We start from the raw sequence: 25,862 nt of genomic DNA on the forward strand, positions 1-25,862 counted from the left end.
AAGGATACTAATTAGGAAGTAGAGGAGATTATAGGTTATTAGATACTAGCTAATAAGAAGCTCTAGTTTAGGGTAAACTAAACTAATTATCTACTAGACTAAATATTTTATAATACTAATAATAGTAAATTTAATAATACTTATAATATTATCTTATACTATTATAAAAGGTACCTAAACCTTTACCTACTAGCTAGTTAGACTAATAACTTAGTAATAAGGATATTACTTACTAGGAGGGGGGGGGTAGTATTATATACTATAGTATATATAGCTTATATTTCTTAGTATCTAGTATTTAGTATTTACTTCTTCTATATATACTAGCTACTTCTAGTTAGCTTAAGAGTAGATAGTTATTCTATATAGAATATATAATAACTACTCTTACTCCTTACCTATTAATTATTAGTAGTCTATATTAATTTACTCTACTAGGTACTATTATGGTGCCTAGTAGAGTAAATCAATATAGACTACTAATAATTAATAGGTAAGGAGTAAGAGTAGTTATTATATATCCTATATAGAATAACTATCTACTCTTAAGCTAACTAGAAGTGGCTAGTATATATAGAAGAAGTAAATACTAAATACTAGGTACTAAGAAATATAAGCTATATATACTATAGCACGCAACATACTTACTTAGATGGTATTTTAGTAACTAGGGATAGGGGCCCTAGGTTTACCTTATAAAAACTCTACTAAATACTAGGTGTAAAGTACTAGTATAATTCTAGAGTATAGAGTAAGATAAGTACTAAAAAATAAGCCTACTTTTAAGGTAAAAAGTAGTAGTTATAGGGGGGAGTTATTACTATAAAAATAGTAAGTTATAGGCTATTTTAGTGATAGAGAATTACTAAGTGAGTCCTATATGCCCTTAGACACGCCCCATGTAGTCGGGCGCGCGGCTGAGTCACCCGCTGAGATAAGTCCAACCCCACATTCCATGACGTCCGTTTTTTGAGCTAGGAACCGCCCGCCCGCCGCAGCTCAAGGACCGGCCCGCCGCCCTGGACTCCTCAGTCCTCACCTACGCTACCTTACAGAAAATATGTCGACCCTCGGCAAAGTCATCATCGTCACTGGCGCCTCGAGGGGTAAGCTTCGCCATCCCACCATGACTTCCCGTCGCTTGTCTGAAAATGTTCACCCGCAGGCATTGGCCTCGCCATCGCCCAATTCCTCCTGCAAAAGCAATGCAGGCTCGTCGTCGTGGCCAGGTCCAAGGAGCCACTCGAACGCCTCCGCGCTGAGCACCCCGACCGAGTCTTGACCCTGTCGGGAGACTTGGCCGACTTCTCCATTGGCGCCCGCGCTGCAGAGATTGCGACCTCGACCTGGGGTCGCATTGACGGCCTGGTCGTCAACCACGGCGTGCTCGAGCCCGTCAAGAAGATCAGCGACACCGACGCCGACGAGTGGAGGACTGCCTTCGACATCAACGTCTTTTCCGCCGTGTCCCTGGTAACGTTGCACGAGTCCACCTGGCGCTGAGCAACCCACCATCTGACAAGTCTCCGCGCCCACAGGTCAAGGCTGCGCTGCCCGCGCTGCGCACCTCCAATGGCCGCATTGTTCTCGTCTCGTCTGGCGCGGCCGTAACGTCTTATCCAGCATGGGGCGCCTATGGAGCAACCAAAGCTGCCATCAATCACATGGCTCAGACGCTTGCAAACGAAGAACCCGACGTCACCACCGTGTCCATTAGACCCGGCGTCGTCGACACTGACATGCAGACAAACATTAGGTCAACCCATCACAAGAACATGGATCCCAAGGACGCAGAAAATTTCTTGGGTCTGAAATCAGGTGGGAAGTTGCTGAAGCCCGAACAGCCGGGAAATGTCATGGCTCGATTGGTTCTAGATGCCCCCAAAAGTCTCTCCGGCCAATTCCTCACGTACGTGGTCTTGTCCCACCCAACCTTGGGACCCTGCCAGCTAATAATCCCTTTTTCAGCTGGAACGATCAAGCCATTGCGGCTTTTCAAGAGCCTTGATGTGGCAGGTAACCTGGGCTTGGGCATCGTTAGCCAAGATTCAAACACAAGTGGAATACTGGTAGAGAATCTGTTGCGTGGCTCAGGTGAAAGATGAAAAGTCTCGACACGTGTAACAGCATTAGGCGTAAAGCCTTCTGGCTTAGCATGGAATGTGATCTTTTGTCATCACTGCGACTCGGAGGGAAGGAAGAGAAAAGACTTACCATGCAGATGCAATGTCCAGATAACCTACTGCCTAGCCGGGTTGCATGGATTAGCGTCACCGCCACACGTACACATCTCATCAGTGTCGATGGGTCAGGAGAGGTCAGGTCATCAGTCAAGGATGTTCGTCACAAGACGTGTCTGAATTTGATAGTACTCTTTGATCTTTTCGATCATCACATTGCTCGTGTGGAGAACAATATCGGCATGCGGAGAAGAGTGGGGAGCACCTACACCCTCGTCTGAGATTCATGGGGTGGGCAGAATGCGGGCGGGAAGCCGATGGAGCGGGCCGCTCTGCAGACATCGTATGATCTCCCGGCATGGCGCCACGCAGCAACTTGTTGCTGACGGACAGCAGTGACGATGTTTGACGAGTCCCTAAGCCGTGCTGCACTTGTTCAATGGCGTCGGAGTACACGCGGACGACGAAGGCGCCAAGCCATGGGCTCACGCGACCGTCTTGAGTGGGTTCCGTGTTCAAAAGCCTTTCGTCTGCACATTGCAGACGCGACAACGAAAAGTCGTCTTTCCAACGAAAATTGTGCACGAGGGCGCCTGAGCCTGGTCTTCGTTGGCTGATACGTCGATTGCTGACATCGTCGAGCGGTCGCATTCTTCAACCGTTGGACGGCACTACGAAAAATTCTGAGAGGCTATTAGCTTGGGCTCTCGACACCAATTGCTGAAAATGGTAATGGTGAAAATTCTCAGATAGTCCGTTTGGCTAGGACGTGTAATCAACAGAATAATTCTGATAGGGGCGACACGAATGCTCATCTTGGAATTGAAGGGGAAGAGAAGGGGGAGAAGAGCGTACCTTTTGACGAGACATGGCTGAACAGGTTGGCAACCATGTTTCGCTGAAGAATCGTCGCGGACGACTTGGGTTGGGTTGTGGAGGGAAAGAAAAAAAAGTTGAGCGGATCCTTGACAAAGTAAGGCGTCGGCGGAATGGATTCGCCGGCCCCGAGAAGCTCGCCCGCGCCGGGCCCGTGCGCCCGCGGAAGTTGCGGTGCGACCATGAGATGCAAATAGCATTTAAAGAAACCCAGTCCGTGAAGGCCATCAAGATGGCTCGCGATCCCCTGCTACCCCGACCATCCCCACCACCCAGCTTGTCCTGAGCTCTCGTCACCGTCCGCACTCCACCGCACCGCAACAATGTCTGACCGCGAATTCGGAGGTTCGTTCGATTCCACCCACCTGCCTGCTGGCCAAACTTGACCACGGGCACGCGCAACCGCGTCGCAACAACGTCAGACTGACTGTGGACACAGGCAACGATGACCTCTCGCTGCCCAAAGGTACGCGCTCCCCCCGAGTCGCCCTGGAATGAAGACGCGCCGTCAACAAGCACAACACTCCCTTGCGGCGGTCTTGGTCTCCTCAGCGGCTTGCGCTAACCACGGTACAGCCACCGTCCAAAAGATCATCAACGAGATCCTGACCAACGACCCTGGCGTCTCGTTTGCCAAAGAAACTCGCGACCTGCTGATTGAGTGCTGCGTCGAATTCATCACCATGATCTCCTCCGAGGCGAACGACATTGCGGAGAAGGAGGCCAAGAAGACAATCGCATGCGAGCATGTCAAGACAGCGCTGGAAGAGTTTGGCTTTGGCAACTACGTCGACGAGATTATGCAAGTCGCAGCAGATCAACGCAAACAGCAGGCGGTGCGTCCCATCCTCAGTGCTCCGCTTTGTCTGAGCCTGGCTAACGGGTGCTGCAGAACCGGGAGAAGAAGCAGAGCAAGATGGAGCAAAGCGGCCTCAGCACAGAGGAGCTCATCAGGCAGCAACAGGAACTGTTCAGATCAGCGACGGACAAGTTCAACTCGGGGCCCCACGAAGAATCATGAATCTAACGACGGCGGGACATGGGTGCTGAGATAGAGGGAGAGCTCTGGCGTTATGTGTGGGGATGCATTTGGCGTTCGGAGTTAGGGCCAGGCCAGGCGGTCAAAGGGGCACGCATACAGGATTTGGGCATACCAGACACATGGCTTCGTACCTCGCTTTTTCTAAACAAGCACATGGATGATTTACAGCGATATGGATCCAGAAGGACAAGGGGCGTGTGACCGGCAGAAGACCGAGAGGAAAGCTTCGGGGAGCCGCTTGGCGCCCGATGACGTTTCCGAAGCGAGCGCCGCGTCTGGGCGAGGGACGCTCCATTCCGCTTCAGCCCAGGTGCCTCTACAACCCAAGACGCTAGTTTCTGCAAAGAAAGCTTCAACCTCAGCTGCCTCGATAACAATCTTCACCTTGCACTCCTCATCTCGCCATCACCACCCCTCGGCGTTTGCTCACCATGTCCGGTCTCGAAAAGGCCCTCTTCAACCTCAAGGCACGTCCTCCGCTCTCTCCACCGAGCCATGCGTGCGACCCCGCGCTAACCAGCCCTACCACATCGCAGTTCACCGCGAAGCAGCTGAACCGACAAGCTGCAAAGGCAGGAAAAGATGAGCAGTCCGAGAAGACGCGGCTTGAAAAAGTACGAGCCCACCATCCTTGACTCCCCGCCGGCGCTGCGAGCAGATCAGCACCGCAAAGATACGGGCGCATCGGCGTTGGGAAACAGATAGCAACGAAGGCAGCACGCTGACGAGCTGCAACACTAGGCCATGAAAGCAGGACACAACGATATTGCCCGCATCTATGCCCAGAACGCGATCCGCAAGCAAAATGAGAAGCTGAACCTGCTGCGCCTGGCGTCGCGCATCGATGCCGTGAGCAGCAGGGTACAGACGGCCGTCACGATGCGCCAGGTGACGGGCAGCATGGCCAACGTGGTCAAGGGCATGGACTCGGCCATGAAGAGCATGGATCTGGAAAAGGTATGCCGCCACGCAACGCCATCCAACCACTCTCTCAGTGTCCCCAAGACTCCCGCGGGGTTGTCTATCTGCATATTCGTTCCCTCGTTGACTTGTCCGCCAGATCTCCGCCGTCATGGACAAATTCGAGACGCAGTTTGAAGACCTGGACGTGGCGACGGCCTACTACGAGAACGCCACCTCGTCGGCCACGGCCGTCGGCACGCCCCAGGAAGACGTCGACAGGCTCATGGCCCAGGCGGCAGACAATGCGGGAGTCGAGATCACCCAGGAGCTCAACAGTGCTACGCCAGCGAAGACGAAGGTCGGGCCCACGGAGGAGATGGAAGACGGCTTGAACGAGAGACTCCGGGCCTTGAGGAATTAGCCGCCTCGACAACGAAGGAGAATAGGACAGTGAAGACGGAGGCCGCGCAGAGCGGCATGGGCGGGGCTTGTGATACCTCGAATCATTGGCGTTTGCGGTGCGGCGTTCGGGATGGGCCCATGGAAGGTATCATGAGAAGTTTGTCGTCAACTAAGAACTCAGTACAGGTCAAGACACATATCATTTTGCACGCAATTACACTCACTCTTGAACCAATGCTGCTGTTGCAGCACCCAACGCATTGCGATTCTCCAGGCGCCATCCCCGTGCAGAACAACCCTGAGCTAGAAACGGCGGTCTGGCGAGGAGGTTGGGACCGTGCGGGACAAGACAAAACCCTGGTTGTCAGGTTGCACGTACAGGTCTTCCAAGATCTTGGCCGTGTCCATCTGCTGCTTCACGCGATATTGACACATGGGGCCCGGCCAAACAGACCACCAGGAGTTTTCCATTCGATTCAGCCATTTCAGCATTAGCGCACAAGAACAGTCCGCTCAACACCACCTGTTTCTCTTCTTTCTCTCCTGTCTTATGCCCGAGCTTAACATTGTCTTCAGATGAAAATTCAAAACAGCAAAAGAGGGAGACAGAGAATGGGTGCGTGTGACGCGGCAGTGAGGGAGTGGGCACAGTTCGGGTACAGACTTCTTCATGTCGCAGACTCTGCATGTAAATGCAGCCTTGCGAGATGATCGCCTCGGCATACACCCTGGACTGCTCCGATTGGGATACCTCAACAGTTCCACAGCTCTGATGACGCGGAGCGTTTCTGATGCTGCTAAGATGGTCGAGGAAGAAACAATTCTTCCACCAAACGCAATGAAAGACTCTGCAAATCGCGTCGCTTTGCTTCGCACCAACAACGCAACGGCAAAACCTCCTGGGTCTCGCATGCAACTTGAGTTCTAAGGTCTGGCCACCGGAAAACATCTCCATCACACAGACTCTGGATCTGCTCAAGCAGCACCCTGTCTGCCTTCCCTTTACTGCCAGTCGAGGCATTCACCGGTGTCGGAACGGATCATTGCAGCGGGAAAGTCGCAGTGACCGGAAGTGAGTCGTTACGAAGGAGATTCGCCTCCCCAACAGTGGCAGGTGTTGTTTGGTCTCCCAATGCCTCTTCTCGATGGTTCAAGTATAAGAATCTTGCTTCTCGCCTCTCCCCTCCTCTCTGTCTCTTTTTCTCATCAAAAACTTTCAAAATCCAAAAATATGTTCTCGTTCATCCTTGTTCTTGTCACAGTCGATTTCCCTGCCATTCTCTCGTATTTTTCTAATTGTCCTGATCTCTCCCTCTGTTCGTCATGTTTTGGTTGTCGAAGTGTTGAACGAGCCCTGCTGTATTCCTCACACACACACACTTTCTCTCTCTCTCCTCTTCCTGCTGTATTTTTGCCACTCATTACCATTTGTGACGGCTTGCCTTTTCCTTTGTTGTCGTATATATACAACCTCCATCCGCCCTCCATCCTCCATGCCAACCAGTCAATCAACCAATCAAAGACCATGCCTTTTCGGTCTCTTTGGGTGGGCTTCAACCCAAGACTTGCTTGTCTGACTGGGGACGTTCCTCCTCCTCCTCCTAGGGGATCTCCGCTGGGCAACCTGCACTTGGATCTCTGTTTGCGCGTGGCGCTTGCCACCTCCATCCCGTGTAAGCCAACCAGACCCTCTTGGCGCCTTTCGACTAACTTTCCCAGGCCAGTCTCGTGGACAGCCTCCAGGGTCTCCCTACGCGGGTGGGGCATTCTTCCAGCCATCTCAGTGAGCCAGCCAGGGTCTCTTGACGCCGCCAGCCAACCAGCCTGTCAGTCAAGCCGAAGACCTCGAACGCGAGGCCTGACTTCTGGGCAGCAATCTGCATCGTCTGCAGGCCGGCTCACCGCACGTCGACATCCCGAACCTTCTCAAGTCAACCGGATACAAGCGATACCGGATACTGATGACGAGATGGAAGAGGGGCCCGGGATGTACCACGCACTGGCGGCGTGCTGGTTCTTCCCCGGCACACCTTTCAACGCGCAAGCCGCCGCCGGCGATGCCAGTGAGAAGGTTGTGAATGTGGGCATGATGGATTCAGCCGCCCCAAGTTCCTCTAGTTAGCCCAATAGGAGCAGCCACACAGTCGTTGATGAGCTTCCCCAAGCCTCATCCTTCTTCTCTAGCAGTCACGGCACAGGAGTCACCAGCGATGCAGCAACTTCATCAATCAATGCCGCCGCCGCCACCTCCACCGCTGCCAATCCAGCGGAGATCCACGCGCTCGAGACACCCCGCTTATCGCTGAATGCTGTGCTCAAAAGAGGACAGGTCCCAAAGGAGTGCAGTGCTCCAAAGACCGCAGGTCCCGGGCGCTCACCTGTGGGTCACACAAGAGCATGGAGGCCTTCAGGTTGGTTGATGAAGGGGCGAAGGTTTGGATGGATTGGTCGGTTGGAGACGAAGAGGCGGAATGGAGCATCCTCGCCCTGAGCAGACCGAAGCCGTGCGGATCTACAACCGCAACCAAGTCGTCGACGCTGTCACCGACGGGCACATGCAAAGGTCTGGCAACCCCGATTTTTCCATAACCGCCGGGAGCAACCACGACCGCCCTCAACCCTTTCGACGAGGCAGGCCAGCTCCACCAACACTGTGTTCTCTCCTGTCCGCCAAGGGCGTCGATGTTTGGTTTGGCGGCCTCGGCGTCCTCCTCGTCGGCCTCCTCGTCGGTGACTTTGTGCAGCTTCTCCCAATCGGCGGGTCTCCCCTGTTCACCAGCAACCCTGAGCACCAAGTTGAACGTCTCAGTCGGGCGGCTTATGAGCAGTTTGCTGTCCAAGTCCGGCTGACTGAACCCATGCGGCAGCAGGGCGCCGCCCAGGAAGCCTTTCACCGTGCTCTAGGTGGGCTGCGCGACCACAGCCTGACAAGGGAAGATTTTAACACGCTCGCCTCCCGCGTTTCCATACAGCCAACACCATCAGACGTCCTCCGGTTGTATAGCCAAAAGGACGTCGTTGACGGGTACAACGAGATGCTGATGAGGCGCTGTGACAAACCGGTCATCACCATCCGCGCCTTTCACCCCGCCCGGGACAGACTGGCCGCCAGCGCGAGCTTCGACCAGGCCGGTCGCTTGAAGGAGGATTTTGGCACGCTCGCATCCCGCGTCGCCACGCAGCCGACGCCATCCGACGTCCTCCGGCTGTGCAGTCAAAAGGATGTCGTCGACGCGTTCAACGAGACGCTCATGAGGCGCTGCAACAAGAGGTCCAGAAACCCAGTCCTCTCCATCAACGCGCTCCACAGCGCTGCTATTACCACCGCCAACCTTAACTTTTTGAGAAGGCAAGGTACCTTGACACCGCCTCCGAGGATGACGATGTATTCGTCAGAAATTCTTCTGTGGCCTCCGGGGCAGCCACGATCAAACCTCGTATATTTGACTGGTTTACCGGTCAGTATATATATGTAGTGAGTTCCCCTGCTACCTTCATCTGCCCACTTGTTCGACGCTGACGGCTTGCCCAGTATTCGTGCACTCAAAATGAGTCCACTACTTTTATATGTACGTTCACCCAACCCCTGATGCACTCCGTGTCTAATGAACGTAGAGATTTCTCCAACCATCTAGTATATATGTTTCTCGTCGAAATTTCGAGTCCGGTGCAGTAGCATCTGAAGGACCAGAGGACCACACCGCTCCTTGCGGCATGCAAGATCGAAGGCATTGCGCGGCATCTTGTCCTGGAGACCATTTAGATGGCTTCGTTGCTTCCTCCGGAGAAGTTGCGCCAGATCAGCGCCAACTCCTCGCTGCAAACGACTGGTCGACATGATTTTTCATCCGCGACTCTATGATCAACTCCAGCGGCCTACATTCCTCGCCACCGCATGTCCGTCCACACTGCGACCTGAGTGCTGCCAACAACCATCCCGAGCTCGGCGAGATTGTAGAGCTGTTGATCGCTCAGGCACAGGTCGTCGTGACAGCTCGACAAATTCGAGGCCTCGAGCACGACTTTCGCGGCCACGTCGTCCGTTTCCCTCGGGAGAATGTCTCGTTAGTTGATCGGTACAACGTCGATGGTCACGACTCGTGGCTGTCGCCAAGGGGAGGGACGTCTCTGACCAGGAGGTCTGTCACTCCCTGTTGAACCTCCAGCTCGTCGACTCGTCGAGGGAGGTCGTCCAGCTGGACTGTCGCCTTCCCGACCCACTCGGGCGCGGTCCGTCTTCTCTCATCCGGCGGTACATGCGCCGCGAGACCACGGTTCCAAGCCTCAAGGATGCCACCCTGTTGCAGGTCGCTCGAGACTGGATCACCAAGGGTGCCAGCTTTGGGTGGAGTCGTCGCGTCCGAGGACTGCCGCGCATCGTGTCACGACCCCGAGGAAAAACACATGCAGAGAGGTCCACGGCCATCTCTCAGACGACGTCCTGCCGCCTGACGAAGACGACCGAGACTGGCAAAGTCTGTCTCATGTCACAGCTTGCCAATCAGACCGTGGCAGAGATTCTCCGAGCCGGACAGCGACCGGACGATGTGGCATACGACTGGCTTGATGGTGTACGATGCAAGAAGAGCAGCCCACACAACGTCCGTTGTCACCACCACCGACTCCCATCTACCCCCCTTCGTCAGGTTAGTCGCCACCAGCGACCCAACCAAGTGTCATTCGTTTTGCTGACTTTTCTTTTCTTTGTGAAGCCGAAGGCCATGGATGAAGATCTCATGATCATGCTCGCACAAAAGAAGAGAGAGGAACTCAGGGCCATGGGTGAAGATCTCGATCCCGCAGACCACGTTGGTCATGTCTGAGTTCCTATTGACTGCGTTGTCGACCGCCAAACAAGTCTGGCCCAGCCCTCAGCACGTCGGCGCCGCGCTGAATCCCTCTCGACTAAACGTCAAATAGACTATCCCCTTCCGCCATGTCGTCGAGCATTTCCAAACTGGTGGTGACGACTCTCCCGGTGGTCCGCGCTTTCATGTACGGAGGCTCGAGGTGTCACTTTTCGCGACTACGCTGATGGCCATCACCAAGTTCTCCATAGGGCGACCAGGGTTACTGCCCACAGCTACGATACCCGCGATGACGGCTTGGAACCACCAGATGCAATGGCCAAACGAAAAGGCGGCCAAGGTTGATGGTCTTGAACGCCAGCTCCAAAAGAACCAAGTTCCATTTCAATATTTGCGGACATGTCACGTACTACCGCTCGTCTATCATCTGCTGCATTCAATGCATGACCAACATTGAGCAGCTACATAGTTGAAATCTACCAAACAGACTACAAATGTTGCGCGTGCGGCGTGATTCTGATCCCATTCTGATCCCACTCAATCTTCTTCCCCGTGCGCAAACTCTCCTGCAGCGCCGACGCGACCTCCATGCCCTTGACGGCGACGTCCAATTCATACGGCAGCGGCTTGTCGTCCAAGATGACGTCGGCGAACAGCTTGAGCTCCGTTACAAACGCCTTCTCGTAGCGCTCGTAGAAATCGGGCATGACGTCGTTGCCGACGCCTCTGCTGTCGCCCGTGACGACCAAATCGCGATGCGGATGCAGATTGATCTTGAGCGTGCCGGCAGTCCCAATGATTTCGGTCGGGTTGTCGAAGCCGTGCTCCTCGATGCGGGAGAAGAAGTAGTGCGAGATGGGCGCCGGGGCGCCGTCGGCCAGCGGATACCACTCGACGATGCCGGTGGCGTTGTCGACGTCGGCGATCTGCGAGAGCATCTTGTGTCGCGCAATGGTGCCAATGGCGGAACACGACTTGGGCCGCAGGCCGTCGCCCAGAAAGGCGAACGTCAGGTCGATGTCGTGGACGGCCGTGTCGATGAAGATGCCCGGGTTGGCCATGACGTAGCGGTGGTAGAATTCCGAGTCGTCGTATTTGTCGCGCGTCTCGCTGCGTACGACGACGGGAGTTCCAATTTTGCCTTCTTTGATGGCGCGTTGCGCCTTGAGGTACGAGTCGTCGAAGCGCCGCGAGAAGGCCGTCATGACTTTGACGCTGGCGAACACTGGCTTACGCGCGAGTTTGACAATGTCTTGAGATTCGGCCACGTTCATAGCGAGCGGCTTCTCGCAGAGCACGTGCAGTCCCTTTTTGATGCATTCCTTGACCTGGACGTGGTGGACTTTGGTGGTTGAAGCAATGATGAGGGCTTCGAGGCCTGGCTCGGCAATCATGTCTTCGAACGACCTGTAGACGTTGACGCCGAAGGGGACGAGGTGCTCATCTGCCCATTCGAGATCAGCAGGAGCAGGCGAGCAGGCGGAAACGAGCTTGGTCCGCCAAACACCATGAAGCGCATTCAGGCAATGCTGGCGTCCTATTCGGCCAATGCCAACGACGCCGAGGGCAAGTCTGCGAGGTTCAGGCTTCTTGGCCAACGTGGGAGAAGTGTTGGTTGTCATTTCTGGAGTCAAAGTGTGCAAAGAACAGGGTAAACTGGTTCCAAAGTTGATTGTGTTGGAAGGGGGTTGGAGAGGAAAAGACTCTGCTGGCTCTCAGGGAGACCACATAGTTATAGACCAGGACAGGCATCCTTTCACGTGGCTCCGTGGTCAAGAATTGGACATTGTCGGCATAGCCATGGAGTTGTAAGGCATGTCTTTGGGGAGGAGCTGTGGTTTCGTGTGGAGTTGTGAGGGGAAGTGTGGTTGCCGCATTCGCTTAATGGTCGAGTATGGACCGCGGCAATGACTTTTTGCGGGAGAGCTTTGATCGGCATGCAGTCAGCGAGCATCTAGCCAAAGACGTCGCCTTTTCTACCATCATCACTCTCAATATCCTTTCAAGCGTTCATCAGTTGCAGCAGCTCCTCATTAAAGTGGGAATTTTGTCCCTGCCTCGCACTCATCTGATGCCGTGAAATATCCCTCACGTCTGTCACGGCTCTACGACGTCGAGCGGCCGACCGTAAGTGGCAGGCCGGCTCGACATGCCCCCGCAGAGCTGAGATTCTGGGGCAAAGCTGGGGAACTACTGATAAGCAGCGCCTATCACGCTGGCTTCAAAATCAGCAGTCGACCACGCATTTGCAGACGGTGCATTGATAACCGCGCAGTCCAGCCTGAATGCCGTCCACGCTGGGCGTCGGATTGGATTCTCGCTCTCACCTCACATATGCTCGGGTCTATGTACCTCGACCTAGCGAGAACTCCAGGGCCGCTCCTTCATCCACCAAAACATCCTGACTGTCAACTAGAATTGTGATGTTGATAGCCCACCGCCCGTATGAGGCTTGCATTCTCTCTGTACGTTCGTGGCATTCGCACCCGCCCACCAGCCGATCGTCCTGCCACAACGATTCATTTCTGAGAGCCTTCCAGCTCCTTCTTCACGTCCTCGATGGCCTTGTCTTCCAGTTCCATTCCCTTGATGAGTTCAAGACATTGGCCTCCGGCGGCGTCTTCCTCCTTCTTGGCTTCAGCGTCCATGATGTCGAGCATCTTCCCAAGGCTCCGAATGACTACCTGCCACAAACACCATCAGCACTGCCGTTGAAAAGCAAGATACTGGGGCACATACCTCAGGATCTTGACCCCTCAGCATCTCCTTGATCGAGTCAACCGTGTCCTCGATTTTCTTCTCGTCGACTTTGGTACCACGAAGCTGCTTCATCAATACTTCAACTTCGGCGTCCACGTCCAAGTTGCCAGGAGCCATGGTGAATTTGGCTGAATGAGAGCGTGTGGGACTTGGATTGGGTTGACTGCTGATGTGGAGAATGTTGGAGGGTGTGTTAAGGTACCAAGGCGATGGAGCCAGATGTGACTTGTGCCTGTTCAGGGTGATGTTGGCAGCGGACAATCCAAAGATGATGACTGCAGGTTCTGGGTGTGGTGATGAGGAAGTGGAAGAAGCTAGAAGGCGGAAGCTGCTGTTGAAGCTCCGGGCAGGACTCAGCCCTTTGAAAAGGTCGGCAAATGTCACGAGCGCTCCCCAAGACCAGATCAAGGGCGAGCAGGTGATTGTGCGTCGTGGACGGTCTGCCAAGGAGCAGTCGAAAGAGAGCGGGGAATGCTCGAGGAAGGAGTGGTGGGTCGGATGAAGAGGTGATGTGGTGCAAGCAGTTGGGTGGAATGAGAGGCGAATGCTCGATGAAGAGGTTTTGGGATGGTTGACAAGTGGAAGTGCAAAGGCAATTATGCGAATTTGTTGCCTGGTATGACTTTGAGAGCCTGAGATCTCGAGAGCGCATTCACTTTCATGGTGTGAGCAGACCAGATCAAGACAGTCTGCGAACTCAACACAAGAACTTGAGCTCATGACAAAAGGGCCCTGATTTGAAGCTCTCTCCTTGTGCACCTTGCTTTCACCTTCACCCGAAGACACTTGTACCGACAAACGCTGTTCCAGCCCATTTCAGCGTGGTAAAGTTTAAAGCACCTTTCGTTCTCTACGATTGCTTCGCTTCATTCGAGGTCACTGAAAAGCCAGACGTGCTGAGCAAAGACAGACCAAGTCTCTGACGATGTGACGGTGAGCATCGGAAGAACTAGGTTCAAAAGTCGGACCAAGCATTTGTGTCGCCTTGGGCATGCCAATCCCTTTCATCGAATAAAAGCATCATTCACCGGCCTTTCAGATGCCGTACACATTAGACATTGATCAATTCTTTGACTTTGAGGTTCAAAGTACATGACAGTACGATACACAAATCCACCAAGCGACAATCAAACGACAAAAGAAAAAGAAGAAGCGAAGGGAAGAAGTCATTGTGGCAGTAACCCACACTTAAACCAGCTTTCAGAATTTAAAAAGGCGGAGAACCAGCAAAAGTGCAGCACGTGGCAGTGTGTACGGCGGGGTAGATGGGAGCGATGGGAACGAATGGTATCTTTCTCCATGCAATCAAATCACTTCACCCCACAGCCAGTGACCAGACAGCAACACCAGCTCGTCGTAGCGACGCAAAGCTCCATGAAACGCCCGCATGCCATTTGAAATGTCCAACCTACCGCACGCTTGTTGATGGATCAGTGCAAGAACCTCAACGCCGGCTCCTTTGTAGGGGGCTTAGAAGAGCAGCAGAGCTGCCAATCCACCAGCCACGCCACCGACGACCTTGCCCGCCTTGTTGTTCGCGTTGGCCGCTCCCGTGAAGATGGGCTGCGTTGGTTGAGCGGCCGTGCCAGTCGGCGGAGGACCGGGCCGGAACGTTGGCGAGAGCGTGCCGATGCCGCCCTCTGCGGTGCCGAAGCCGCCAAACGGTGGAAGTGCTTCTGTGCCCGAGGGGGCGGGAGGCGGCGGCGGGCCGGGGACGAGGCTGGCCTCGATTTCGGGACGGCCGCCAGGCCCAGGGAGCGTGGTGACGTCGAAGCGGACTTGCGGGACTGTGATGATCTTGGAGATGATGATTGGAGTCGTGGGCAAGGGGGGGCCGGGAGTCGTCGGAATGCCGGTTGGGGTCGAGACGGGCACCTCGACTGTTGTGACAATAGAGATGACGGTGACGGGCACCGTTTGGACAAGCGGAATAGTAGCAGGAATTCCGGGAACGACTGGCGGAGGCTGTTGCCCAGACTCGGGTTGACCGGGGACCTGGGGAACGATCGGCTGCTTGGGAATCTCGGGTGGAGGTTGTTGTCCGGACTCGGGTTGACCGGGGGCCTGGGGAACGATGGGCTGCTTGGGAATCTCGGGCGGAGGTTGTTGTCCAGATTCTGGCTTGCCAGGGTATTGAGGAACAGTTGGAACGACTGGAATCACTGGCGGCTTTTGTTCTTGTGGAACCTCTGGACATGTAGGACCTTGCATTCCAGGCGTTTCCGACTCGGGCGGCTTGACTCCGATAGGAATACAGGGCTGTTCGGGTTTTGTGGGCGGTGGCTGCTGTCCAGATTCTGGTTGGCCAGGGTATTGAGGAACAGTTGGGACAACGGGAACGACAGGCGGCTTTTCGGCTGGTGGCTGTTGTCCAGATTCGGGCTTTCCGGGAACTTGGGGAACGACGGGGACAACAGGGACAACAGGGGGCTTTTCGGGCGGTGGCTGCTTGCCAGACTCGGGTTGCCCAGGGACTTGAGGGACGACAGGGACAACAGGGGGCTTTTCGGGTTGTCCAGGAGGTGGCGGCAACGATGTAGGCGGGGGCTGCTGAGCAGGTGGCTGTTGCGCAGGAGGCTGGGCAGGAGGCTGCTGGGCAGGAGGCTGCTGGGCAGGAGGCTGCTGGGCAGGAGGCTGAGCAGGAGGCTGCTGGGCAGGTGGCTGCGCAGGAGGCTTGACCGGGACATTGACAGGCGGTTGTCCGGGAGCGGGAGGCGTCGTCTCGGTTGGAGGACCGGGTTTGACGGGCACATTGACTGGGGGCTGTCCGGAAGGCGGCTGTTGATTGGGAACGTTGACAGGCGGCTTCTCTTGGGAAGGAGGCTGGCCCGAAGGCGGCTGTTGGTTGGGAACATTGACGGGAGGCTTTTCCTGAGTTGGAGGCTTCTCCTGGGGTGGGTAGATGTTTCCACCGCCAGAGGGAATCAGGGGCACAGGAACGTTCGGAGGAGCCTCGTTCTTCGGTGGAACAGTCGCAGGAGGCGGGACGTTCTGAGCTGGTGGCTGATTGACGTTGCCGCCGCCCTGAGGAATGAGAGGCACGACAGGCGGGGATTCTTTGCCTCCGCTGGGCTGTCCGGGAACCTCGACCTTGGGTGGTGGAACTTCTTTACCTCCGCTAGGCTGTCCAGGGACTTCAACCTTGGGTGGCGGGACTTCTTTGCCGCCGCTGGGCTGTCCAGGAATTTCAATCTTCGGCGGCGGACCCAAATTGGTATTGGGCGGAAGATTGATGACAATGCCTGGGTTCTTGGGGATGAAGCTGGCGCAAATGCCGACGAAGTAGGACAGACCAATGTCAATCTCGAGTTTGGAACAACCTCTGGCGTTGACGCAGTCAATGACCAACTTGGTGTACTCGTAATGCTGGCAGTAACAAGCAAAGTCCGTGTTTCCAGCACATTTCGTGACATGAAGCCAAGTGGCCAAACACTTGGGAACAACGGGCGGACACTCGCCAGGCACGGGCTGGCATGGGGTGCCAGGGGGACCTGGGGGCCCAGGAGGACCAGGAGGGCCTGGCGGACCTGGCGGACCTGGAGGCGGAGAAGAAGTAGGAATAGGGGGACCTGGAGGGCCGGGCGGGCCTGGGGGTGCAGAAGACGTGGTGGGAATAGGGGGGCCGGGCGGACCGGGCGGGCCTGGCGGAGGAGAAGAGGTAGAAGTAGGGGGCCCAGGAGGAGGGGGCAATGTGCCAGTGGGGAAGAAGCCGGTGGGGATAGGAGGGAAAACGCCCGGAACACTGCTGCTGCTGCGTGGTGTCCCAATGGGAGGACCGCCGCCTGGCTTGGTACTCTGCTCTGGTGGTGGTGGCCGAGGTACGTTCGATGTAGTTGGAAATGGGCCCGGGGGCGGGGCAGTTCCGATAGTGAATGTGGGCGTACCAATTGGAGGTCCCGGGAAGGTTTGGCTGGTGTTGAACTTGGGCGGAGGGGGCGGAGGAGGAGGAGGAATAATGCCGGTTGGGGGAGGAAGAATGCCCGTGGGGATGATTGGTGTGCTGGATGTCGTCGGCTTGGGAGGTATGATGGTAGGAGGGAAAATTCCTGTGGGCGTTCCAAAAGTAGTCGGGTATGGAGGTGGAGGTGGTGGTTTGAAACCGCCGCCGCCGCCGCCGCCGCCGCCGCCTCCTCCACCGCCGCCGCATTCGTAGATGATTTGGAAAATGTTCAGTTCGACGTCAATCTCGATGGTCTCTACGGCTTTGAAGCTAACGGATACAGCTCCACCGCATTGTTGATTTTCAATGACCGATAAACCGGTGCCAGCATTAGAGGTGTGCTTGCAGATCGATCCGTCTGTCATGGTATAACTGAATTCGACTGAGACCTTGATGCTCGCCGAGACGTGGAGAGCGGAAATCGAGAAACCGTTTCCAGCATATTCGTCGACACGGGTAATCCTGACGGCTTCGGATACGGATTTCTTGAGGTAGGCTACAGCGCATTTCTTAGAAGTGCCGTCGACAGTGCATCCTTCCTTGACTTGGAGTCCGGTCACGGAAAACCCCGCGTAGAGAGAGGAGACCGCAGTCCCGGCAGAAAGGCTGTCGAATTTCCAGCCATCCTGCATAGGTTGTGTACAATGGTGCTGGATGTATGAACATGAACATGTATATGGTTGAACATCGCTGCCCCAGAGGTTGGCATTGGCTAGAGTCTGTGATTTTGTTAGGATCGGGGTGTTCCAAGACAAGCAGCAACGAAATGGGAACTCACAGCGGCTGCTCTTTGTACAGCGAGACTACTCGCGAGGAGCGAAAGGGTGGCCAACCTCATGGTGACCGAGGGGAATGTAGACTGTTACTGAAGATGGCAGTCACAGGCGGAAGCGAGGGGTAGGATATATGCTTTGGTAAGAATAGGGCTATGGGAAATGAGAAATGAGCCTCCAAACCAGACAAGCGAATGACTTTGGCTCCCGGAGAGACTGTTGACTCGAAATAGGTATGGGTATGGTAGCAAAGATTGAAAACGGACTCTTAGAGACATGGGAAACTTGGCCTACATATAACTGGCCACTGCACCAGTCAGTGCAGAGACCTGGGGCGGCATACATGATCGTCCCGGAGGCGCGGGCATTCTCAAGAAAGAAACATTACATTGGAAAGGCAGCCGATGGACCGAAGGCTAGCCACAGGACGAATGTGGCATTGTTGGGTTAGTGCGCGAAGCAGCCAACGGCTTCTCACTGGTAGAGGGTCCTGACGGTGACAGGGTCAAGGTATCGAGACCCCTGCAGGAATATCCCCGCTACTTACCAGGCTAATGCAGGAACTTGTTATGCTACCGACACAGGAATGTTCTCCGGGAGCCATGGATAGACAGTACCGTCCTTTTACCTTCTCGTGTTCTTATTCCCCTGAGACACCAACCGACAAAGCAACGATCTCGTCAACAGCCGAACGACTTGACAGAGGAGATGGGGAAGCAGAGCACCCCTGCCACACGTGTTGCCAATATTGGTTGTGCTGTGAGTTGACGGCATTCTGCGTCCGCACAAGCTGATCAAGCTTTGCTTCCTCTTCTACTTGTCCACGACACGGATTGCGGCGAGGAACTCGAGGAGACTTTTGGATGCAACGCAAGGGGCGGCGGTGCTTCGGGGCGAAGACAAGGAGGGACCATCGAACTGCAGAGAAGAGGGTACAGGGTGTTCAGTCGAGGGTCAAAGAAGCGTCGAGCATGCCGGGAGTTTCGAGGCGTGGAGGAGAAGCTGACTCGCGATCTACATGGTGTTCCGTCAGAAGCTCCCACTAGCGTTGATGGCTGCTGGGATGGTCCTTTGTCGTGACAGTTCAACACTTCACCTCCAAATGTTTATTTAGGTTTTTTAGTCTCCTTATTGGCCGACCAGCCAGGGGCCTTGCATGCTCAAAGCAGACCTGTCCTTGTCAAGCCTTCTATAATTGTCAGCTCTGGTGTCATTACAACTTCGCCTTCTTCTCGCGTCCGACAGCCTGCCCTAGCTGGACTATAGGCTCAAGCCATCGTTTTTGGGCCTCTCAAGGCCACTCCTGCAGCTGTTCACGCAGCAGGGCTTCGAAGCGGTGGCAGTGTCTTCCCCGGATGATCCGACGCATGTAATGCCAAGTGACTGCACATTTTCTCGCGGCTGTTGCGCCGCGACCCGGCAGCCGTTACGGGACTGGCCTTGTCTGGCCTTGGGGATGGATAAACTCCGCCTCTGGACTTGCGCATATCGGCGACTAGCCAGCTGCTATTGCGCTTCTGTTGTGGTGGCAGCCGAAGGGCGGACGTCCAAGCGTGGCCGTTCATCTCCCCTAAATGCTAATTTTTGGACACTAACGGCGCGACCACTCAGTGCGTTTCGCGATCCCCATCTCGACTTTGAATCGTCTGATCCGAAGGCGGTATACTTGGTGCGTTGTGCGGAGTCTGAGTCCGGAGAGAATAACCTTTCTTTGAGATCCATACGAGCACTAGTCGAAATCAATCTTTTGGCTGCAGCTAGGCAACCCAGGAACATCACTGACAGTTGAGCAGTGAGCCTTTTTCGAGACCATGGACGCTAGAACTGATCAGGACAGACGAGTGGCAATTAACCATTGCATCATGATTCTGTGTGGTCATAAATTAGCATGATGGCGACGTATCCCACGGGCAAAAGCTTCCAGCCGCCAGGGTCCGGACAGGGTGGTTCCGTAATGGGAATTTTTGCTGAGTGCACCTCTCGAGGGTTGAGAACCTTTGTCCAGCCAATTTAACCATACGTGCGCCTCTTTGAAGGATCCAAGCAGCACCGACGAGCAACCGATCTTGATGTCAATAAATATTCAGATCGTGCGCGACAAGACCCTCATTGATTCTCTGATTGAGCGCAGTGGTTCTTTTCCGTCAACTTCCTCAACACCGGATATGAATATCAACGGCACACTCGACAAGGTGTCTGTCCCACGAGAAGGGGTCCGAAGGAAGTCTGTTGCTATAGCCGTCCGGCTCGATCCCCGGCTACGTGGGCGAATGAAGTTGCTGAGGCTGACGCGTAGCTCCTCTCACGATACGGGGAGACTTGAAGGTGGAAGTGGACCAATCGCGTGAAGGGCGGCGGTGGCCGAACCATGAGCCGCTCTGCAATATCGGCAGAGTTGAGGCTGGTCTAGTCCAGTGTATGGCGTGAAGACAGCCGGGTTACGCCATCGTGATTGGTGAAGCGGACCGTTGGGGGTGAAATGATTAGAAACGGTTCCGAAAATAGTCAAAGTAACGGTGTCGGAGAACATCACGGAACAGGAAGCGGCAAAGGATATTTTGGTCCTGTACGAGGAGAATATGGTAGAATGGAGTCGTGAGAGGATGGGTGTTGGAGCGCCTCGATTTCGTCAAAGGCTCGTCATGGTGTTTGGTTGTCCAGTATCTGCAGACCAGACTAGATAATCTCGATGAACTACGTGGCTCTGAGCGTAGGTTGCGGTGGTGCGTGTTTGCCTTTTAGTACATTTTGATCGGCGTCTGCTCAGTGGCAGATTCAAATCACCTCAAAGGCTGTTGGTCCGTTGGCAAGTTGAAGCGATGCGGCGCGCGGATGCCTGTCGCGTCAACGACGCATGAATTGCGAGGAGGACATGCTGCCGGGGGTCAACAAAGAAGGTATCGGGACGGGTACAGTACGAGGGCTTGTGCAATAAAGACATGAGGTCGTGGATGGGTCCGTCAGGCGCCCGCGGGTTGATAATGCGGTGGAACCCGCTGATTATCGCACTGGCGTCTGATTGGCGGACGACAAAATCGTCAAGACATTATCGCTCTGATAGATATGCGAGCCAGATATTTTGGTGGTTGTGCCGTTCTTCTTTCAACCGCGCCGGCAAAAAGAAAGGTCAAGTCGAGACAAAACGGAGCCCAACCAAACGTGCCCAAGGAACCGCAGGAAATGTGAGCCTCGGAGCCTCGCCCTCGCCGCCCTGGGCTCCGGCTCCGGCTGACGCTTGGCGCGAGACCGCCCGGACGATCGCTCCCCTCGCTCGCTCTCGGTGGCCCCGGCCTCGAACGAAACTTCGACTGCGCCGTCTGCCCTCTCCACTCAACAACCACGCCATCGTCCACACCTGTTTTCGCCCGGAATATCGAGAGATATCCTCCTGGCGACCGTTCTCTCTTCGACTCCGACAGCTCAACAACCATCTATGGGATCCTCTGGCTCCGCGACAGTCTCCTTCGTCTCGCGCTCCTTCGCGACTGCCCTGTTCACCTCCCCTGCCCTGACCTTTGGCGTCGGACTCTTCCAGACTGAGGCCAGCTTCGCCTCGCTGCTTTGGGTACTGGCGGTTGGTCCGCCTTGAACGGGCGGACGGTAAACACTTGGGGCTGAAGAACAGGCTGAGAAGTGCGTGCACCCAGACACCTTCACACCTTCACTCCCTCGCGCCCTTCTGACCCTTGTGCTCTGCAGCTTAGTTACATTTGGATCCTTTATGGAATCTCCTTTCTCCCTCTCGCGTTTCCCGAATAACCTTTGAACGACCACCACCATGGTCTTCGCCTTTGATCCCAACGACAAGCACCTACCGCAGGTGGCTGGGGCCGACCCGCTGACCGACCCCATGCAAGATGCTGTCAACGCCGCTCCGGCTGGCGCTGAAACCGACGTCAACATGACCGACGCGAGCACTACCATCGTCGACCATGCTGCGCGCCTTGCGCGCAACCTCGATCGCTCAACGCCCATCAGTGTCGCATCCCAATCTCCTCATCGCCATTTGCCGGCCAGGGATGTGAGACACGCCGAAGCCTTGGGAGAAAAGCTCAACTTTGAAGTTGTGCGCAACAACGCAGCCAAAAAGAAGAAGAAGAAAAAGGCCTCCAAGGCCACTGCTGCGCCCGCTGTGCAGACCATTCGCGGATTTCATACACCTGCCACTTCAGAGGCAGAAGAGACGGATGTTTCAGCAGCAAACACGCCTGCATTCGGGCCTGTTGTGCGCGACATTCCAAGCGTCACGAGCAGCCCTGCGCTCCGTCCTACTTCGTCTTCGGGTGGCATTTCCTCTATGAGGGCGCAACTGGACAGGCTTGACCTTGGACCACCAAGCCCAGCAAAGCTGACATCCTCGGCCACGGGAGCATCCAGCAGCGTTAGCGTCGCTTCTGAAATGTCCAGCACCAGCGAGAGGACTGAGATGGAAACCTACGATGTTGATATCGTTGAAGATTTCACCAGCTCGCAGGCTGTTGATGGTCAGAGTGGGGACGCTGACGTACGTCTGAGCTCACTCACGCGGAAGATGACAGCCGACGATTTCCAAAACCTCACCTGCCTTGGCAAGGGATCGTACGGCACCGTCCATCTGGTGAAGCACAAAGCCACCGGGCGTTTGTTTGCCCAGAAGCAACTCAAAAAGGCCAGGTTGACTGTCACCAAGAAGTTGGTGCAACAGACCAAGACGGAGCGCGCCATTCTGGAAAATGTCAATCGACACCCCTTTGTGGTCAAGCTTTTTTATGCGTTTCAGGACCACGAGAAGCTCTACTTGATTCTGGAATACGCCCAGGGCGGCGAGCTGTTTCACCACTTGGCCATGGAGCGCATGTTCACCGAGGAAGTCGCTGCATTCTATATGGCGGAAATGATTCTCGCGCTCGACCACTTGCATCGTGACGTCGGCGTGGTTTATCGGGATTTGAAGCCGGAGAACTGCCTCTTGGACGCCGAGGGTCATTTATTGTTGACCGACTTTGGACTTTCCAAAGTCGCCGTTGACGAGAATGACAAGTGTAACTCCATGTTGGGCACTGCAGAGTACATGGCGCCCGAGGTCATCCAGGGCAAAGAGTACAGCTTTGCAGTCGACTGGTGGGCCCTCGGAGCTCTGGGCTGTGACCTTCTCACTGGCTCTCCACCATTTACTGCAAACAATTACTCCAAGACGCAGGAGAAGATTGTCAAGCAAAAGGTCCAGCTTCCATACTTCCTGAGCCCGGACGCAAAGGACCTCTTGACGCGTTTGCTGCGCAAGGAACCAAACAAGCGCCTCGGTTCCAACATGCCCAAGGACTTGCAGACAATCAAGAGTCACCGCTTCTTCCGCCGGATTGATTGGAAGAAGCTGGAGAAGCGTGAGCTGGAGCCGCCGATCAAGCCGCTCATCACGGACCCTGAGCTTGCAGAGAACTTTTCAACCGAATTCACCGACCTCCCTCTGAGCCCGGTGGCTTCGTTCAAGGATAGCTCATGCTTTGAGAATGGCTCGGCCGAAACGAAGCCTAATCCTTTTGGCGGGTTTAGCTTCGTCGCCAGCTCAAGTCTGCTCGAGACTGGTGGATGGGCATTTTGACTATTCGAATCATTTATGGACATGTTCTTGGAGACGATGGGCGGCCGCGAGGTTGGGCTGGTGGGAAAGTGGAGATTCGGCATTTTTCCGTCCAACGGACATTTTCGGTTCCTGTCCATAGAGGCGTTAGAATGCACCTTTGTCGATATTCGTTCCTTTGAATCCAAGTGCTCAGCTCGAAGACATGCCAAAAAGGCATTTGAGGCTGAATCCGATCCGCCCTGGCACTTAGTGAGCCGGAAAAGTTTCGGCTAAATTACAGGGCACGTCTCGTCTGCGCGCGCCATCGCGACGGGAACCATTACTCGTCAACCGCGCAGCTGTACAAGCTTCAAATTTGACATCTTTGCCATTCTTCTTCATCCACCAGCCCGTTCCGACCTTTGCTTCCGCCGTCCAGCAATTCAAATGTCTTCTGGCTCGCCATCGGGCAATCGAAGCCCAGGGCGGGGCCGGTCCCGCACCCGTTCGGCATCGCCAGCCCATTCACGCTCGCCGCGCCGCTCCGTGTCACCTCGCTCAGTGTCGCGTTCTCGTTCAAGGACTCCGAGTCGCTCCCCTACACCGCGCAGCGACCGCCACAGCAGGCGCAATGGTCGGGGCAGGAGCTTCAGCAGGACTCCTTCAAGAAGCGTCACACCGGACCGCAGCTCGAGGCGCAACAGGAGACGAAGCTACAGTCGCAGTGTCAGTCGTGGGAGTGCAACACCACCGAGGAGCTCAAAGGTAAGTCGCAATTCTCGCGCGATGGCTTATGTGGGTCATGGAGGTGCTGGTCGAATTCTAACGCGGCGCAGATTGTGGTCGAGAAACTCACCAAGAACGTCAACGAAGAGCACTTGCGCGAGATATTCAGCAAGTATGGGCACATTCAAGACTTGGACATGCCCATCAACCGCTCATGTATGACAACCTCCATCTTTTGAAAGCCTATACTGACTTCTGGGTAGTCATGACCAATCGGGGCACAGCCTACATCATGTTTGACACCACAGAGTCGGCCGAATCTGCCATTGCCCACATGCACGAAGCCCAACTCGATGGCGCCTTGATCAACGTCTCGATCGTCTTGCCTAGACGTCGCTTTTCACGCTCGCCTCCGCCCTCGCGCCGACCGCCTCCTCCCCCAATGTTCAACGACCGGCCGCAAGACCGCTACAATGACCGTTTCAACGACCACCCGCGCAACTACGGTCCTCCGCCTCATCGCGGTGGCTGGCGCGGAGGCCCACCGCCCCCTTCATATCCATCCAACTCACGCTTTCGCTCCCCACCGCCCTATCGCCGAGCGCGCTCCCCATTGCCCCCACCATCGCGGGGCTACGGCGGCCCATCAGGTCCGCGCGGCAGAGGAGGCGGCGTTGGTGGTCCTCATGGCGAGTACAGCTACCGTCCACGCTCGTACTCGCGTTCGCGGTCTCGTACGCGCTCGCCGCGCCGCAGCCGCAGTCGCACCCGGAGCTATTCGTCGCGTTCGCCTTCGCGCACACCGCCCACGTCGGCTAGGAGAGGCCGCGGTGGTGGTGTTGGTGGTGGTGGCGGAGGCAGCTTTAGGGGAAGCCCCGGTCCTGGCTATCCGCCACCTTCGAGGGGCAGCGGCGGCGGTGGAAGTGCGAGGAGGCGTCGTAGCCCGAGTTACAGCAGCTACAGCAGCTACAGCAGGAGCAGGAGCAGGAGCCCGAGAGGACGAGGGAGAAGGTAGATAAATCATGGAGGGGACTGGCGAAGATCACTTACGAGGTGACCCACGGCGGCATGCGCAGCCTTTGAGCAAATCGACGCGCAAGAGGCTGCGAGTGAGCGAAGAAGCAGCCTTCGCTGGCATACCAGCGACTCCTCCGAGCGGCTGACGGAAGCGGAACAGTTGCGTTGCAACATCACCGCAATGTCCCGGGCTATTAGGGAAGACAAGTAGTCTTGGACTCAAAACAAAAGGGAAAGGGCAAAAGGGCACTGTAGAAAAGCTGGTAGAGCGACTGAGACAAAAAATAATGCAAGCAAAAGAATTCATCGTCTTGGATCGGACAAGGTGTATACGGCGCTCTCTACATGCACTCGACTAGCTGACTGCGTATTGGCTAGGTACACTATGTATTTTACCCGCATTTCCTGGATTAAAACAGCGCCTGTCCCCACGAGCGGAAGTGCGAGTTAGTTCCGCCATCCTCGCGGCAGAACGGCCAGAGACACCGCAGGTTCCGGAACTTCAGGTCCGATTCGTCTTGCCATGCCAGAGAGTGGAGGGCTCCCATCATTGCTGAGGAAGCGTTTGTTCTGGGAGGCGGGAGGCACCAATCATCCACGTACATGCCCAGGGCGCAGTCGATGATGGGGAAGTTGCCTGTGTCCATCAGGTACATCTTGTCCCAATTCCAAAAAGAGCTGGTGTCTGGAAACTACATGCAAGGTACCGCCGTGGGTGTTGAAGAAGCGATGCTCTTGGGTCCCGCGGCGACGTTGAGGGAGCATTCCTTCACTGCGGTAGTTGCACGTAAAGGGCTGTCGTTCGCTAACTGCTACAGTGGCATAAAAGATGTTTTCCGGAGGCGTACAACATCTACATGTGCGTTGAGTCTCACAGTACGCAGAAATGCGAA

General features: G+C 55.3%; 10 protein-coding genes across 10 annotated transcripts; 7 read left to right on the top strand and 3 right to left on the bottom strand.

Annotated features, from left to right (window-relative positions):
* Positions 1 to 796: 796 nt before the first annotated feature.
* On the top strand, positions 797 to 2,403 carry J3D65DRAFT_459733 (short-chain dehydrogenase). Its single transcript, XM_066796424.1, has 4 exons — positions 797 to 1,106; positions 1,166 to 1,473; positions 1,539 to 1,909; positions 1,969 to 2,403. The coding sequence occupies exons 1-4, from the start codon at positions 1,061 to 1,063 to the stop codon at positions 2,006 to 2,008; spliced, it is 765 nt and encodes a 254-aa protein (XP_066652903.1). The 5' UTR covers positions 797 to 1,060; the 3' UTR covers positions 2,009 to 2,403.
* Positions 2,404 to 3,417: 1,014 nt separating this feature from the next.
* Positions 3,418 to 4,303, top strand: J3D65DRAFT_459735 (histone-fold-containing protein). The gene is made up of 2 exons (XM_066796425.1): positions 3,418 to 3,892; positions 3,949 to 4,303. The coding sequence occupies exons 1-2, from the start codon at positions 3,551 to 3,553 to the stop codon at positions 4,075 to 4,077; spliced, it is 471 nt and encodes a 156-aa protein (XP_066652904.1). The 5' UTR covers positions 3,418 to 3,550; the 3' UTR covers positions 4,078 to 4,303.
* A 124-nt stretch (positions 4,304 to 4,427) lies between these two features.
* On the top strand, positions 4,428 to 5,637 carry J3D65DRAFT_631604 (Snf7 family). The gene is made up of 4 exons (XM_066800924.1): positions 4,428 to 4,565; positions 4,635 to 4,712; positions 4,840 to 5,055; positions 5,159 to 5,637. The coding sequence occupies exons 1-4, from the start codon at positions 4,530 to 4,532 to the stop codon at positions 5,420 to 5,422; spliced, it is 594 nt and encodes a 197-aa protein (XP_066652905.1). The 5' UTR covers positions 4,428 to 4,529; the 3' UTR covers positions 5,423 to 5,637.
* J3D65DRAFT_459695 (uncharacterized protein) lies at positions 5,470 to 6,516 on the bottom strand. Its single transcript, XM_066796423.1, has one exon. It carries the CDS (start codon positions 6,422 to 6,424, stop codon positions 5,768 to 5,770), a length of 657 nt encoding a protein of 218 aa, XP_066652906.1. The 5' UTR covers positions 6,425 to 6,516; the 3' UTR covers positions 5,470 to 5,767.
* Positions 6,517 to 7,700: 1,184 nt separating this feature from the next.
* Positions 7,701 to 9,451, top strand: J3D65DRAFT_459881 (uncharacterized protein). Its single transcript, XM_066796427.1, has 3 exons — positions 7,701 to 8,878; positions 8,936 to 8,972; positions 9,019 to 9,451. Exons 1-3 carry the CDS (start codon positions 7,875 to 7,877, stop codon positions 9,241 to 9,243), a joined length of 1,266 nt encoding a protein of 421 aa, XP_066652907.1. The 5' UTR covers positions 7,701 to 7,874; the 3' UTR covers positions 9,244 to 9,451.
* J3D65DRAFT_459864 (uncharacterized protein) lies at positions 9,452 to 10,332 on the top strand. The gene has a single exon (XM_066796426.1). It carries the CDS (start codon positions 9,660 to 9,662, stop codon positions 10,224 to 10,226), a length of 567 nt encoding a protein of 188 aa, XP_066652908.1. The 5' UTR covers positions 9,452 to 9,659; the 3' UTR covers positions 10,227 to 10,332.
* Positions 10,333 to 10,599: 267 nt separating this feature from the next.
* Positions 10,600 to 12,049, bottom strand: J3D65DRAFT_631612 (NAD-binding Rossmann fold oxidoreductase family protein). Its single transcript, XM_066800925.1, has one exon. It carries the CDS (start codon positions 11,831 to 11,833, stop codon positions 10,700 to 10,702), a length of 1,134 nt encoding a protein of 377 aa, XP_066652909.1. The 5' UTR covers positions 11,834 to 12,049; the 3' UTR covers positions 10,600 to 10,699.
* Positions 12,050 to 14,405: 2,356 nt separating this feature from the next.
* On the bottom strand, positions 14,406 to 17,993 carry J3D65DRAFT_459899 (uncharacterized protein). The gene is made up of 2 exons (XM_066796429.1): positions 17,690 to 17,993; positions 14,406 to 17,630 (listed from the first exon to the last, which is right to left on the bottom strand). Exons 1-2 carry the CDS (start codon positions 17,747 to 17,749, stop codon positions 14,442 to 14,444), a joined length of 3,249 nt encoding a protein of 1,082 aa, XP_066652910.1. The 5' UTR covers positions 17,750 to 17,993; the 3' UTR covers positions 14,406 to 14,441.
* A 3,336-nt stretch (positions 17,994 to 21,329) lies between these two features.
* Positions 21,330 to 23,271, top strand: J3D65DRAFT_459894 (kinase-like domain-containing protein). The gene has a single exon (XM_066796428.1). The coding sequence runs from the start codon at positions 21,463 to 21,465 to the stop codon at positions 23,263 to 23,265; it is 1,803 nt and encodes a 600-aa protein (XP_066652911.1). The 5' UTR covers positions 21,330 to 21,462; the 3' UTR covers positions 23,266 to 23,271.
* A 246-nt stretch (positions 23,272 to 23,517) lies between these two features.
* Positions 23,518 to 24,971, top strand: J3D65DRAFT_660295 (uncharacterized protein; the record flags this gene model as incomplete). Its single annotated transcript, XM_066802570.1, has 4 exons — positions 23,518 to 23,991; positions 24,063 to 24,168; positions 24,216 to 24,686; positions 24,709 to 24,971. Exons 1-4 carry the CDS (start codon positions 23,674 to 23,676, stop codon positions 24,969 to 24,971), a joined length of 1,158 nt encoding a protein of 385 aa, XP_066652912.1. The 5' UTR covers positions 23,518 to 23,673.
* Between the last annotated feature and the right edge of the window lie 891 nt (positions 24,972 to 25,862).

The sequence above is a fragment of the Phyllosticta citribraziliensis genome (assembly GCF_038025025.1).
Source record: "Phyllosticta citribraziliensis strain CPC 17464 chromosome Unknown J3D65scaffold_9, whole genome shotgun sequence".
Classification (NCBI taxonomy): Eukaryota; Fungi; Ascomycota; class Dothideomycetes; order Botryosphaeriales; family Phyllostictaceae; genus Phyllosticta; species Phyllosticta citribraziliensis.

Bases quoted from the DNA above. Each gene is read 5' to 3' on its own strand.
- J3D65DRAFT_459735 (XM_066796425.1), top strand. From the start codon at position 3,551: ATGAAGACGCGCCGTCAACAAGCACAACACTCCCTTGCGGCGGTCTTG. The intron at 3,893-3,948 runs GTGCGTCCCATC...CGGGTGCTGCAG, and splicing joins ATCAACGCAAACAGCAGGCG to AACCGGGAGAAGAAGCAGAG.
- J3D65DRAFT_459733 (XM_066796424.1), top strand. From the start codon at position 1,061: ATGTCGACCCTCGGCAAAGTCATCATCGTCACTGGCGCCTCGAGGG. The intron at 1,474-1,538 runs GTAACGTTGCAC...CCGCGCCCACAG, and splicing joins TCTTTTCCGCCGTGTCCCTG to GTCAAGGCTGCGCTGCCCGC. The intron at 1,910-1,968 runs GTACGTGGTCTT...TCCCTTTTTCAG, and splicing joins CTCTCCGGCCAATTCCTCAC to CTGGAACGATCAAGCCATTG.
- J3D65DRAFT_631604 (XM_066800924.1), top strand. From the start codon at position 4,530: ATGTCCGGTCTCGAAAAGGCCCTCTTCAACCTCAAG. The intron at 4,713-4,839 runs GTACGAGCCCAC...CTGCAACACTAG, and splicing joins AGAAGACGCGGCTTGAAAAA to GCCATGAAAGCAGGACACAA. The intron at 5,056-5,158 runs GTATGCCGCCAC...CTTGTCCGCCAG, and splicing joins AGAGCATGGATCTGGAAAAG to ATCTCCGCCGTCATGGACAA.
- J3D65DRAFT_459695 (XM_066796423.1), bottom strand. From the start codon at position 6,424: ATGCCTCGACTGGCAGTAAAGGGAAGGCAGACAGGGTGCTGCTTGAGC.
- J3D65DRAFT_459899 (XM_066796429.1), bottom strand. From the start codon at position 17,749: ATGAGGTTGGCCACCCTTTCGCTCCTCGCGAGTAGTCTCGCTGTACAA. The intron at 17,631-17,689 runs GTGAGTTCCCAT...ACAAAATCACAG, and splicing joins CTGTACAAAGAGCAGCCGCT to ACTCTAGCCAATGCCAACCT.
- J3D65DRAFT_459864 (XM_066796426.1), top strand. From the start codon at position 9,660: ATGCGCCGCGAGACCACGGTTCCAAGCCTCAAGGATGCCACCCTGTTG.
- J3D65DRAFT_459894 (XM_066796428.1), top strand. From the start codon at position 21,463: ATGGTCTTCGCCTTTGATCCCAACGACAAGCACCTACCGCAGGTGGCT.
- J3D65DRAFT_631612 (XM_066800925.1), bottom strand. From the start codon at position 11,833: ATGACAACCAACACTTCTCCCACGTTGGCCAAGAAGCCTGAACCTCGC.
- J3D65DRAFT_459881 (XM_066796427.1), top strand. From the start codon at position 7,875: ATGGAGCATCCTCGCCCTGAGCAGACCGAAGCCGTGCGGATCTACAAC. The intron at 8,879-8,935 runs GTGAGTTCCCCT...CGGCTTGCCCAG, and splicing joins CCGGTCAGTATATATATGTA to TATTCGTGCACTCAAAATGA. The intron at 8,973-9,018 runs GTACGTTCACCC...TAATGAACGTAG, and splicing joins TGAGTCCACTACTTTTATAT to AGATTTCTCCAACCATCTAG.